The sequence below is a fragment of the Pollicipes pollicipes genome, unplaced genomic scaffold, assembly GCF_011947565.3.
Source record: "Pollicipes pollicipes isolate AB1234 unplaced genomic scaffold, Ppol_2.1 Scaffold_4740;HRSCAF=5597_pilon_pilon_pilon, whole genome shotgun sequence".
Taxonomy (NCBI): Eukaryota; Metazoa; Arthropoda; class Thecostraca; order Pollicipedomorpha; family Pollicipedidae; genus Pollicipes; species Pollicipes pollicipes.
The window spans coordinates 40,291,993-40,305,498 of NW_023596545.1; the positions used below are offsets into that span (position 1 = coordinate 40,291,993).

At 54.8% G+C, this 13,506-nt stretch overlaps 1 protein-coding gene and 1 pseudogene across 1 annotated transcript; one reads left to right on the plus strand and one right to left on the minus strand.

The window, feature by feature from the left end:
- Nucleotides 1–1,081: 1,081 nt before the first annotated feature.
- Nucleotides 1,082–8,292, plus strand: LOC119098381 (another transcription unit protein-like; annotated as a pseudogene).
- A 1,709-nt stretch (nt 8,293–10,001) lies between these two features.
- Nucleotides 10,002–13,252, minus strand: LOC119098975 (uncharacterized). Its single transcript, XM_037222025.1, has 2 exons — nt 13,125–13,252; nt 10,002–11,506 (listed from the first exon to the last, which is right to left on the minus strand). The coding sequence occupies exon 2, from the start codon at nt 11,470–11,472 to the stop codon at nt 10,678–10,680; it is 795 nt and encodes a 264-aa protein (XP_037077920.1). The 5' UTR covers nt 11,473–11,506; nt 13,125–13,252; the 3' UTR covers nt 10,002–10,677.
- Between the last annotated feature and the right edge of the window lie 254 nt (nt 13,253–13,506).

Here is a 13,506-nt window from a genome sequence, read left to right on the forward strand (position 1 = left end):
CTGTTCACCCCTGGCTGTAATATGACTATCTGGCCAATTTGTTAAGATGGGATCTGGACTTTCAACTTTGGCTGCTTGTCAACCTGAGTCTTTTTGCACTCAAATCCACGGTGATTTGAATTGTAACATCATTGGTGAAACACTGATGATGAAAATTGAAACATTGGTGAGAGCCACTGATGCCCTTTTTACTATGTGCTTAAATGGAACATTTTTTTGCATTGCACTAAAATCTGGTTTCTGCCGAGCTAAGCCACACAATGCCTGATTTGTTGTGAGTGCAATGAAAATCTTTTGCATTGTTGATATAAGTTTGATGATAGCAACAGGATACTGGGTCTTCTCATGCAAAGTGTGCAAGTGCTGTTGTGGCCTCATCAAGTGTGGTTCAATCACAAGGCTTTGCTTTGACCTTCAATGCTCATGTGAGATCATTGATAGAGTAGGGTAGTGTTATTTGGAGTGGTGCTGCCAGTTCTGTTTCTGTTTGTCATTTCCACTGGATCCTGGCATCCTCTCACTTTCTTCAAAACAGCATCTATCAAGGCATGCTTTGTTCAGTCTGACATCTTATTTCTATATAACTTTTTGTGTGTGTTTGTATGTGTGTCATACATTATTGTTTTCCTAAAACTGGACTACTTCTGTAATTGGGCTTTTGCCTGTAGAATGCCTATGTCCTAAATAAACAAATAAACAAATAGTGCATTTATATTACTTACTCTTAGATCCAGTAATGCTGCTTTAATACCATCAGCTATCATTTTATTGTTAATTTGTGCAATGAATTCATGGTTTATGCCATAATAGCATTCATGCTAGGCCTCTTTTGTTTAACATCTGCCCTGTTCATGTTGACAGGGTCTGAGAGTGATGCCAACTCCAGCAGTCAGTCTGGATCACCTGCACCCTCTGGCTCATCACAGCACAGAAGAAGCAAGTCAGGATCAGCAAGTCCTGCAGCAGGGCACAAGTCAGAAAGTGATAGACCTGCAAGTCCTTCAGAAAGTGAGAGGTCAGGCAGTGCTCCGGGAAGTCCTGTAGGAAGTGAAAAATCAGGTAGCCAGCAAGGAAGCCAAGGTCTGGAAGTCCTGCTGGCAGTGGAAATTCTGGAAGCCCAGCTCATAGTCCAGGAAGCCATCAGGGTCGTGCCAGATCTGGCAGCCATGCAGGGAGTGGTAGATCTGGCAGCCCTGAAGGAAGTGCCAGATCAGACAGCCCTGCTGGCAGTGACAGATCTGGCAGCCCTGCAGGAAGTGTCAGATCTGGCAGTCCTGCAGGAAGTGCTAGATCTGGCAGTCCAGCAGGAAGTGCTGGATCAAGAAGCCCTGCAGGAAGTCCAAGATCTGGAAGCCCTGCAGGTAGTGCTAGATCTGGCAGTCCTGCAGGCAGTGCCAGATCAGGAAGCCCAGCTGGGAGTGCCAGGTCTGCCAGCCGTGCCGGAAGTGCTAGATCTGGTAGCCCTGCAGGAAGTGCGGGCTCTGGCAGTCCTGCGGGAAGCGCCAGATCAGGCAGTCCTGCTGGAAGTGCCAGGTCAGGCAGTCCTGCTGGAAGTGCCAGGTCAGGCAGCCCTGCGGGAAGCGCCAGGTCAGGCAGTCCCGCTGGGAGCGACAGATCCGGGAGTCCTGCGGGAAGTGCCCGGTCCAGGAGCTCGGTGAAAAGCGGAAAATCTGGGAGTCAAGCACGAAGTGTAAGGTCGGGAAGCAGACCTGCTGACGGCGGTGAGTGACCGGGGACGGCCCAGATGAAATGCTAATGTTGTGGCAGAACCAGGTGAACTCTGCCGTCCTGTGGGCTCAACGGTAGCACTCGTCTGGCATTAGCCAGCATTTTGATCACCGTCTGTGAGATGTGTATGCCATTGCGTCCCATCCCACTAAGCGTGTGCGGTCTCAGTCGCGCATGCTTAGTAGGATTGCGCGAATGCTGGCCGCTTCACGCCCGCCCGGTGTCCGCGCGTGTCTTGCCAGGGGTGTCAGCCGGCGCTGACCAGACCCTGCGCCCGGCAGACTCGCCCAAGTCGGAAGGGGGCGGCGCGAGCCCGCAGCGCCACAGCGGTGATAGCCGCTCTCGCTCCGGGTCGCGGTCGCCGCAGCCGGTCGCCGACGAGGAGCGAGCCTCGGGTAGGTCAGGGCGCTCCGCTGGAGGCGCTCGCCGGTCGGACAGGCCCCGGTGGCGGCGCTGAGCGCTGTGGTGTGCTATCCGCATGCTGTGCCGTACAGCTGGCTCCCGTGAGCACGCGGGGAAGGCTCGCACGGTCCATTAGGCAGGCCGGATAATTCAGCAGCCTCACGTCAAAGTACCAAAATTATTTTTTGCGTTTTTGAGGTCACATAGATCAGACAGTAGTATTAGCCCTATTCCTCGGAGAAAATCAGAAGAATGGAGACATAGTTGGTTTGATCTTTCAGCAACATACCTTTATGGAAACAATAGCAGAAGATATAGCTTCCACTTTTATTTCTTTGTCCTGGTTTTCCTGGTTTTTGTTTCCATTCTCCTGGTTTCTTTCCGAGAAATAAGGCTATTACTGCTCCCTGATCTACGTGAATAACGTTCCTCGCTAGCGCACTGAACAACTTACGTAGCTTTTTAGGTCAATGCCAGCTGTTTGTCACAAACAGAAAGATAAGCTCATTCACTGGGAGCGTAGTTGCTGAGGTATGCTGATGATTCACTGCTGGTCGCCAATGGTCACTCTGATGTGTAATACTGACGACGCTGACACCGCTCATACCATTCCATTTTGCTGATTACTTCCTTCCGCATTCCACATCCTGTCATTCCTCTTCGCTGGTGCCCGAATGGCCGCAGTGCATGTGGAAGTGTGCATCTGTCCGCTGGCATTGGCCTGCGCAGAGGACGCGTCCGCTCTCGGGTTCTGCGGCCTGAGCAGGCGGTGCCGACTGGACCTGACGCTGCGCTCTGTTCTCGGCAGTGCACTCGGACAGCGAACGCTCTGATGGCGGCTCGGAGGCTGCCGCCGCCAGGTACGGCACGGTACCCCGGTCCACCTCCCGTATTCCGCCAGTGGACATTGGCGAGTTCAGAACCAGCAGAGAATCGAGTCGCGATGTCCCTTGATTCTGCGGAGCTGAGCAAGTGTATCCGTGATTGTGGCTTCATAGCATGATTGAGACGAGCTGTTCGTATTATGCACGATTATGTTGTCTCTTGTTCGTCATCATCAAATAAAGTCAATGAATTTTTTCTGTTGTCAGCAAAAGAAAGCAGGGAGCTCATAGCGACTCAGACTCAGTGGGAAGCGATCGAGGAAAAAAGAAGAAACCCAAAACTGCTGATAGTGATGGAGATGAAACGATGAAAGGTATTGCATACGTGGACAGCATTATAGCTCTGCCCACATACCGTTCAACACGGGTACAACGATGGGAACGAGTCTCCTGTGTACAGACTGTTCACATGCTGCAGTAAGCGCCATTTGCACACCTCCCACGTCAACAAGCGTGTGTCTCCGGTGCCGTGTGGCGGTCACGGCCCACAGCGGCGGCGTCTGACCCTGCCGTCTGTGGTCAGAGGTGGGCGCATCGGACTTGTTCGGCGACGCCTCCGACATCAGCGAGGACGAGGCTGCGCCCGGCGCCGCCGAGCAGCCGGCCGCCGCCAGCGACGATCAGGACGACGTGCGGCGCGGCAGCGACTATGAAGACGAGGAGCGGCAGACCGCCGTCATACAGGTCAGACGGCTCCGGACGGTGGTCGTGGACGTGGGTGACGGCATTGCAGGTCGGGGTGGTGGACGTCATACATGGAGAAGGGCAGTGACGTGTAGATCAGGGTAGTGACGTCCGGCAGGTCAGTGTGGCGACGCCAGATAGGTCGGCGCAGGACGTCATGTAGGTCGGCGTAATGACGCCATGCGGGGAGGGAGTCGCGTGCTGCAGATCAGGGCCCGCTGCGGTGAGGTTGGGTGAAGGGGGGGGGGGGGGGAAGGTCTGGTGCGGGTATATATATCAATGCAGTGATGAGCGGTTTTTGTGACCGTAGACCTGCCGTGACCGCGACTCCGGGGTGGAGCCTTGACCTGCCGTGACCGTGACTCCGGGGGTGGGGGCATGACCTGCCGTGACCGTGGACTCCGGGATGGAGGCATGACCCGCTGTGGCCGTGACTCCTGGCTTAAAAACGTGACCTGCCGTGGCCGTGACCCTCCGTAACCGTGTCGGCCAGGACGACGACGAGGAGGAGGAGCAGAGCGAGAAGCCGGCTGCTCCCGAGGAGAAGGAGCCGCCGCCAGAGACGCGCATCGAGGTCGACGTGCCCAAGATCTCCACTGACCTCGGCAAGGTAGCTGCGGGTTGCGAGGTCTGCCGTGACTTCCGTTGGCGTCGGTCGAGATGCCAGCAGTGTGACGTGTTCGTGACGAACGCTCGCGCTGGAAGTCAAGCCGGTCGCGTTGGGATGGGAATGTACGGGCGTGCACCCGATGGCCAGTGGTCCGACAGCTTTGTTGAACTGCTCTACCTGTCAATTGTGCTGATGTCTCCTTCGGTTACGCCGTGCCGTCCGCTCAGTTTTTGGTTGCAGTGCCTGACGTCCGCCTCCTTGTTTGCTATGCTCACGGCCATCCATCGGAACTCGAATCGGTGGCAGCATCACAGCTGACGTGCGTCCGCACCACAGGAGCTGAACTTCGTTAAGCTGCCCAACTTCCTGTCGGTGGAGACGCGGCCGTTCGATCCGCAGACGCACGAGGACGAGATTGACGATGAAGAGACGGCTGGACGAAGAGGGCCGCGCCAGGTGAGTGGCAGCGCACGGCCAAGGGAGCATGGAGTAGGGACGAATGGGAGAGCAGTCCATGGTGGGGTTGCAGCGGGTCGGACAGTACGCGGGAGGGAGGGGGGGGGGGGGGGGCGGGGCGACGCACTCTGCTTGCTGTTTAGCACGTGCTGGGAGGGTGGCTGCTTGGACATGCAAGGAGGGGAACCAGCTGGGTTGTACATTGAAAGACCTGAGTAGATGAGTTCACGGGGGGGGGGGGGGGGGGGGGGGGACGAAGCGCGGGTTAAAGTTCTGTGTTGTGGGGGCTCTGAGAGGACGGAACATTGACCGCGCCCTTTGCTGAAGGGGAGGGGGGAATGTGGAAGGAACGCCGCATCGAGTTTGTGACCCACCCGGTTCCCGCTCGCGCCGCGCGCTGCCGGGCGTCTGTGCATGGTAAGGAGAGGGCAGTGGTGTGTACTGCAGTGACCGGAGCATGGTATTCGGTCACGGAGGCAAGGAACATCTCTCGCAGCACCCTTGTCCGCAGATGCACAGACTAGCGAGCGGCTTCCTTTGACACAGAATTATCTCGTGCAGCACCGAGCTTGAGGACTTGAGGAGAACGAGCTTGAGAACAAAGTGGATGCGTCCGGGTTGGTGATTGAGAGCAGGACAGCGCTGCGCCGAGCCCACCTCCCCTCCCACCGTCTGCGTCCCGCGAATGTCCCCTGGCAGAGCGGTGAAGCTCTGTCCGTTGGCAGGCTGAAGCTGAAGGTGGAGAACACCATGCGCTGGCGCACCGTGTTCGACAACGAGGGCAACGACCTGAAGGAGAGCAACGCCAAGATGGTGCGCTGGTCCGACGGCAGCATGTCGCTCTACCTCGGATCGGAGATCTTCGACGTGTACAAGCAGCCGCTGCAGGTGAGAGCCGTCTCCTGGAGCCGGGCGGGGCCGCTTCAGCGGGTGGCTGCTTCTTGCTGTCCTCCTTGCCGTACAAGCTTGCAGTACCGCGAGTGACGTCAGGGCCGTTTTCCACGGCCAGCTTGCAGGAGGTTGGACTCTGTCGTTGGATGATCAGAACGGTATAGTTTGCTCCCCGTTGGCTCTGTGCGACTACTGACGTGCTCGATGGCGGGCAGAGTAAACCGTGGCGTCCTGTTTCGCATGGATGGGACGGGGGGTGACAGTGACGACGCCTGTGTTCGTTGTCGAGCCGATCCATTGTTCCCGTTTGTTTTGGTAGTCACAGCCACGGTTGGTATCGCTGCATGACGTTATGTTTCCACTTAGTCCATGCGCCCGCACACCCTGTCGAAAGTCACCCCGTCCTATCGTTTCGTCACTGGCTGTTGTGCACAGGACGATGTCCGTGGTTGTGACGGACATGCTGACGTCAGAGGTGTGTGTCACCCTGCTCCGTGGGAGGCAGTGTACATTACAGACAGGCCAGCTCCAGCTCCAGCTCCAGCTCCAGCTCCAGCTCCAGGTCCAGCTCCAGCTCCAGCTCCAGCTCCAGCTCCGGCTTCAGCTTCAGCCGCACCGGGTCCGCGCCCACCGCCTCTGACGCCCGCCTCGCCCCTCCCGCAGGGCGACCACAACCACCTGTTCATACCGCCAGGGCACCGGCCTGCAGGGCCAGGCCGTGTTCCGCACGAAGCTGTCGTTCCGGCCGCACTCGACCGATTCGTTCACGCACCGCAAGATTGACTCGCTCCATCGCCGACCGCTCGCACAAGACGCCCGGCGTCAAGGTGCTCACCAGCGTCGGCCAGAACCCCGAGATGAACCGCTCGCAGATGATCAAGGTGAGAGTCTGACGACGGACGACCTCCGCGCGCTGCTGGACCGGCGGCGGCGGCGGCAGGCGCTGGGCTGGGCGACGCTGTGGTGGGGTGGCTCGGGGGTGAAGTATGTGGTGTTGTTGGGTGTCGTTGTCATTTTCTTTCGTATGGTGTCCTCAGTCCCAGCTTGATGCTCGCTGGTCGTGTCATGACAGGACGTACGCGCTCGGGACGGGTGTAATGACTGTAGTCGGTTAGGATAACGCCCTTGCCTTCGTTTCGCTGGTTCGGGCGCCGAATTGCCCGTAAAGAACTGGCCCTCTGGCCATCGTGTCCTGTGTTCTTTTGGGTGCATGTGAACTTATACCTCCACTTTCTGAGTGTGACCAATCAACGTATCACAGTTAAGTGTGGTGCCAGGCAGAGGGTGACGCGTGCTTCCCGGCACACCGGGGCTGGACGTGCCGCGTCAATGAGCGCCGTCAGCGCCGTACATGCCTGTGCGTGACGTCCTTGCTGGCGCGTTCCAACCATCTCGATCGTGTGGTTTGCGCTTTGTTATTCTTATTTACGATTGGTGACATCAGCGTGTGTTCAGCGTGCCCGACACGTGCGCCTGTCCCCGACAATCGCTCCGACACGTGTGCCTGTCCCAGACATCGCCCTCCGACACGTGCGCCTGTCCCCCGACATCGCCTCCAATACGCCTGTGCTGTCCCCTATATCGCCTCCGACACGTGCGCCTGTCCCCTACATCGCCTCCGACACGCCTGTGCTGTCCGCCCGTGTCCGCCGTCAGCCGCCCTGTCCGCCCCGTGTCCGCCGTCAGCCGCCCGCCCTTTCCGCCCCTGTCCGCCGTCAGCCGCCCCCGCCCTGTCCGCCCCTGTCCGCCCGTCAGCCGCCCGCCCTGTCCGCCCCTGTCCGCCGTCAGCCGCCCGCCCTGTCCGCCCCTGTCCGCCGTCAGCCGCCCTGTCCGCCCCTGTCCGCCGGCGCGTGACGTGTCCGCCTGTGCCGCCAGCAAGAGGAGATCCGCTTGCGGGCGTCGGTGCGGCGGGACGCGCAGCGGCGCCGCGTCAAGGAGCGCTCCTCGCGTGGCCTCACCGCCAGCTACCTGGAGCCGGACGGCGAGGGCGCCGACTCTGGCGACGAGACCTCCATCCTGGCCATCAAAAAGAAGGCCAAAGGTCCGTGTTGCCGACTGCTCAGTTGCTTTGTGTTGTGCACTGAGCGTTGGAGATTGAGGTTTTATTTCGTGGTGGTCGGCGTCATTGCACTGAATATGCCCGATGTGTGTACTTTAGTTTGCTGGCAGTTGTGTGAATAGTTTCATTAAACGGACATTGCTGCTCGCCCTGTTTTTATTGGCGTGGGAGCTGTCGGTATTGGTATCTGACCTATCAATGGCTTGTGTATTTATGCGGTGTCGAGGTAGTTGCGTTTGTGCCATATCCCCGTGATCACTTTAGCAGCACGCGAACCGCGCGCGGGCGCGTGCGATCGTGGCCTGGAAGTGACTTTGTGCGCATGCCCGACAGAGGCTCTCCGCGCGCCCATCTACTCCTCGGACGAGGACGGCTCCGACATCGAGACAAGTCGCGCGCGCAAGCTGGAGCGCGCCAAAAAGGCCATCGAAGAGAGCGACGAGGAGGGCGGCGCGGCGGCCGCCAAGTCGGGCGGCTCCGGCTCCGGCTCCGGGTCTGGCTCGGGCTCCGGGTCCGGCTCCGGCTCTGGGTCTGGCTCGGGCTCGGGGTCGGGCTCGGGATCAGGCAGCGGCAGGTGACAGTGATTGAGTGAGTGTCCGTTCCCGGGCATGATAGCATCACGTGACGCCACGCTTGCTGGGGCGCTGGCGAGAACGCAGCTGGGACATGCGCAGCGGACCAGAGATCCGAAGTGATGCGCGTGTGACGATGTCGGGTGCGACTTGAAAAGCAACAAAGAGTGGCGTCGGAGAGATGAGAAAGTGAAGCCAGCGCGTGGATCACCCTGGCCAAGCAGCGCCGCTCCCGGCGAAGCCACTGGGTGTCCTTTCCTGGTTATACGTGGCTGACTTATTTGCCCACTGCAGTCCTCCACTTCGTCGTGTACATCGTCGGATACGCCGAAACAAAAATAACGGGAGCTTTTGTGCCCACGATGGTGTGTCAGTCATTGGCATTGTGCTCATAATTTGCAGGTTGAGAACATGCGAAGCGCGCGTAGTGAGCGAAGTGTAGTGAGTGATGGAGAATAAGCCTTCATTTCACCCATTTTGTTGCCGACTCTTTGCCTTCACGCGCGGGATCGCCGTGCTGGCACGGTCGCTGTGACCGTGTGCTGTACTGTTGCGTACCAGGCTCCTGTTTTCGCCTGCGCACGAGACGATCGGTTCGCCTCCCCAGCGGCGTACGCGGCCGTCCGGGGTAGTGGTGGAGCCCTGATGTCTTTTGTGCGAGGTCGCCGGACAGCGGGGCGGAGATGCTAGCCGTTGCTGCCGAAGCCAGGCATTAGCTGCATCAGTCGAAGCTGAAAATCTGTTATCATTAAATCCTAGCAATGTCAGACATACACTTTGGAGGCTTGTGTTCAATAGTTGCACGACGTTTACTTGTGACCGTGAGCGCTGCCTTGAACGTGGAGCCCACTTATAGCGTATCTCAAGGCTGCTTGGTATCATTGGACCAGTACCTTCTGATTCACTTAAAGGGAATGTTTCACATTTAAAAATATTGGTGAAAGCATCATATATGATGAAACAAGCTAACTTATGACTATCGGTAAACTTTAATGGAAAGGACTGCTCAAGACAACACAAGTTCTCTGGCACGTATGTTCCTCGCTACGTCATTGGTGGATTGCAGCACCGGATGTTAACGACATAACCATTATGTTTTTCTTGGCCTTGATCACTGCATTACTTGCGGAACCACAGGCTTTGAATGACGTTATTATGACGTCGAGAATGCCAATGTGACCTTGAAATACTCTCCCACACCTTTGATGCCTCTAAGGTCAGGAACCATTGGGTTTTAAGTCTTAAAAAGGGCATGGCCGTGAGCTGCTCTGAAGTCTTCGATACGGCCATTTCAGTTCAAAACTCCATACCAATATGGAATACTCCTTTTAAGTCCGTTATTTTCAGCATAAGAAAGAATTCTGCCCGGTTCTCACATCCTTGAGAGCATGTTTGTGCAGGGAAGACATCAGTCCACCATTCTGACTAACGTAACTGAGATTACGTCACGTCTGAAACATGTGACGCACTCTCCACAAAATTGGGTTTCCCGGGATGGGCTTCGTCGCCGGTCGCCTCCGACAAATTCGGATTCCAGCCATTGGAACGTAATCGGGCATTTTGACTGCTCACATTGACGCACAGGTGAAAAATATTAAGTGCCGTCCAACCCAATGACTTCAGTGTTTCACCCGCGAATAATGTTGTACATGTTTTAGCCACCCCGTAGCAGATCCCAAACACGGCAAACTGCGGAGCATGCCCCACTAGAAACACTGACTCTGGTGGCTTTATGACGTTTAGTCGGCGTTAAACATTGTTAGAAAAATACAAAGCTTATACACAGTGACGACGAACCTCGTACACAGTCTCTTTTTGATGTGCATGACCAGACGTGAGGTCACTAACTGGTAGTTCAACGACTTCGCGGCTTGGGCAGCTATACATACTTGGACAAGATGACCATTGGTCCCAGGCACATTTGGCACATTCCTAATGCAATCACCCCGCAGCGAATCCAGACAGATCCAGTACACACCAAAAAAGTGTCTCTGTGCATGTAAAAAACGACCTTTCACTTCCCGGCTATCAAAACGACGAAGTAGCTAAATGATACACGGCCTGACGACATTATCTTATGAAAGATGTAAACCGGACCCAAGTCGGTGGACACCCGCGCACAGGATAACTACTGGCTCTGGAAAACCGACAGCGAAGCCGGGCCATCAGAGCCCAACGGAGACGTGACCATCAGGCTACATCTGGTTACCTGCCGCGGCACACACAGCCAGTCTGAGACTCCTGAAGGCACTGGTCGCGCTGCGTGGCCGACCCAGCATGGGCGTCAAAGTAATGCGACGTTATCGGGTCACAGTGACGTCACAGCACCGTTGCATTACTCCGCCAACACCACGTCATCCCGACAGCGTGACGTCACCCCGCTGGGCGCCGTTACGCCTCCAGCGACTGACGGCTGGGCTTCACGTTCTTCGTGAACATGTAGACGCCGACGCGCACGCCGGCGAACATCGGCTTGTGGATGTAGTTGAGGATCTGGAAGCCGCGGTTGTAAAACATACTTTTGGCGGCGTCGTTGCACTCCGTCGTCTGCAGGCGCACGTTGGACAGGCCGGCGTCGCCGCAGAACCGACAGGCCACGTCCAGCATCTTGGTGCCAATGCCGTGGCCGCGATGCGACTTCGCCACCGACATGCGCTGCAGCCACGCGCCCTGTGGGTCGTCGCGATTCTTACGCACGCCGCACGTGCCGACGACGACGCGGCGCAGCCCTTTGAGGTCCGTCTGGTACTTCTCCACGTCCTGCGGCGACACGAACGTCAGCTGGAAGCGCGCCGCCGGCCCGGTGATGGGCTCGTACAGCTCCGCCACCCAGAAGTTGGTGCGCTTCAACGACTGGTACGTGTCGGGGATGTTGCTGACGTCGCTCTGCGAGGCGATGACCTTGATCTGGTGCGCCGCCCAGATGGCCGCCAGCACGAACGCGAAGAAGGCGGGCACGGTCATCAGGCAGAGGTCGCCCGGCACGCCGAACACCACGAACAGCACCGCCTGCGCGGCGATCAGCAGCTCCCAGAACGTCTCGCGGAAGAGCGCCGCCGTGAAGAAGGACCACACCGTACTGAGCGCCGCATCCGACACGAGCGTCTTCACAGCCAGCGCATCGCGCGGCTCGAACGGTCGGACGCAGCACAGGTAGTTGGGCAGAGGAGCAGTGGTCTCGGCCATTGCAGCTGGCGGGGTGGCTGGTCAGAAGCAGAACCTGTAAATGGCTTTGGCTTTATGAGTTGTTTGAGTTGTGAGGCTCTAAAACAAAATCATGCATGCATGTCAGGTGATCTGTTTCATGCAAATTCCCCCTGATGAGTATTGGTGCCAAGCTTACCAGTTGCCATAGCTTGTGGTACAGTATTTAGTATTAGTATTACTTATTATTATTTTATTATTACTTATTATTATCACAGTATTATTTTATTAGTATTATTCACTTCTTATTACTTATCATTATTTATCATTATTTATTACTTTATAGTGTTACTATATTATTATTAGTATTACTTCTCAGCATGGCCTTCTAGCTCTTTACAGTAATATTTGGATGCAGAAGTGTCCTAAGCCCCTTGCCCCCACAAAATTGGCCTCTCAAATAATCATACAGTAGCTTAAGGACATGTTTCATCCCTGAAGGCATTTAAGCAAGCATCAGGTGTAATAAGATAACCTCACTTATATCTGTTGGTATACTTCTACATGATGAAGACTGCTTTCAACAAAACAATTTCTCTGTTCAGTAAATAAGCTCCTCAATGCCTTATTGCTGGATTATGTCATCACACTAGGCACCACATTGGCTGAGAGCCAATTAATGACCAATTTGTCTGGAAATCATGCTCACAAACATGAACAGCTCATTCAACAACCATATTTTTCTTGGTCTTGATTGTGGCACAACTAATGGAATGGCCAGATCTTAATGATACTACTAGGGCATCATGGATACCTGGATGACCTTGAAATGGTACTCACAAAATAGTCTGCACATCTTTAAGGCATGTAGCTCAGAAACTAGAGCAGTGTAGGTCTTAAGAAGAGCAGGACTGTATGCCATACTGAATGATCTTCAAGATGGCTATTTCAGTCAGAACCCCAGTACAAATATCAACCACTCCCTTCAAGATATTGTGACTCTAGGACAAACACACAGCTCATCAACCACAAAGTCTCAAATATATTGTGCCCAATCAATTAAGGCCTTCAGGAAAAACTAAAAAAAGATGAACCTTTCCATGTGTGACAACCAGAATACCCCAGAATAATAATATACCCAGAATACCCAGAATAAATATAGAATAACATTTAGTAGACAGTCTGGTTTGCTCAAAAGGAGCAAAACAGGGAAATAATGATTGCTGCATATGGATTCTAGGACACTCTTTAAGCTCAAGATCCTGTTTTGATGCCTAAGAGGACCATTATTTAGTCTTAGGAGCACAGAGACACTCTAAATTGCTAACAAGCACTCAGTATTTCAGTTCTGGGGAAATTTCTACCACATCAAAGGGAAGGGGGTGGAGGTGGCCCTTAACAGACTCATTGGCCCTGCCATTGCTGGCAGCAAATAACATGACAGGTCATTTCCATAGGGATCAAAGCCATTAATGCATCACAATCAATGACATGCCCTACATCAACACAGTGATCTGTGAAATACAATTAACAAAATGCCAATTTATTTATGCATAACAAAAAGTGGTAGGGACAGTGCAAGAGTGAAATATCCTTAAGTTTATATTATTCACAACCAGCCCTTGACATTTGCCGCCACAATATTTTTCTAACGATACAAAATACCTAAACAACAGTATGAAAACGGGCCTCACCTTTCAAAGCGTGAACGATTCACGCAATTGGATCACCAAGATTAAAGCGCGTGAACGCCCCAACCTTCAGCACCACCACCACCACTCCAGACTACCACAAAGAACCCGCCCTGAACAGCTCGTAACGGACGCCAGACGTCACGTCACAGAAGCGCGTCATTGAGCTAAGCTACGTGCTACCATATAATCGTTTTCCCCATGAGCACGTTCGACCGAGGGAAAAATACTCAACGACTTAACACGTCCGTCAAGTTGGCAACTGAATGTGAATGTAAATCTGAATGTGAATATAAATCTGAATGTGAATGTGGTGCCAACTTGACGGACGTAATCTGAATATGAATGTGGTGCCAACTTGACGGACGTTTGGGACGTGTTGGGT

What these genes read in the sequence shown, in the direction of transcription:
- LOC119098975 (XM_037222025.1), bottom strand. Translation starts at nt 11,472, where the DNA reads ATGGCCGAGACCACTGCTCCTCTGCCCAACTACCTGTGCTGCGTCCGA.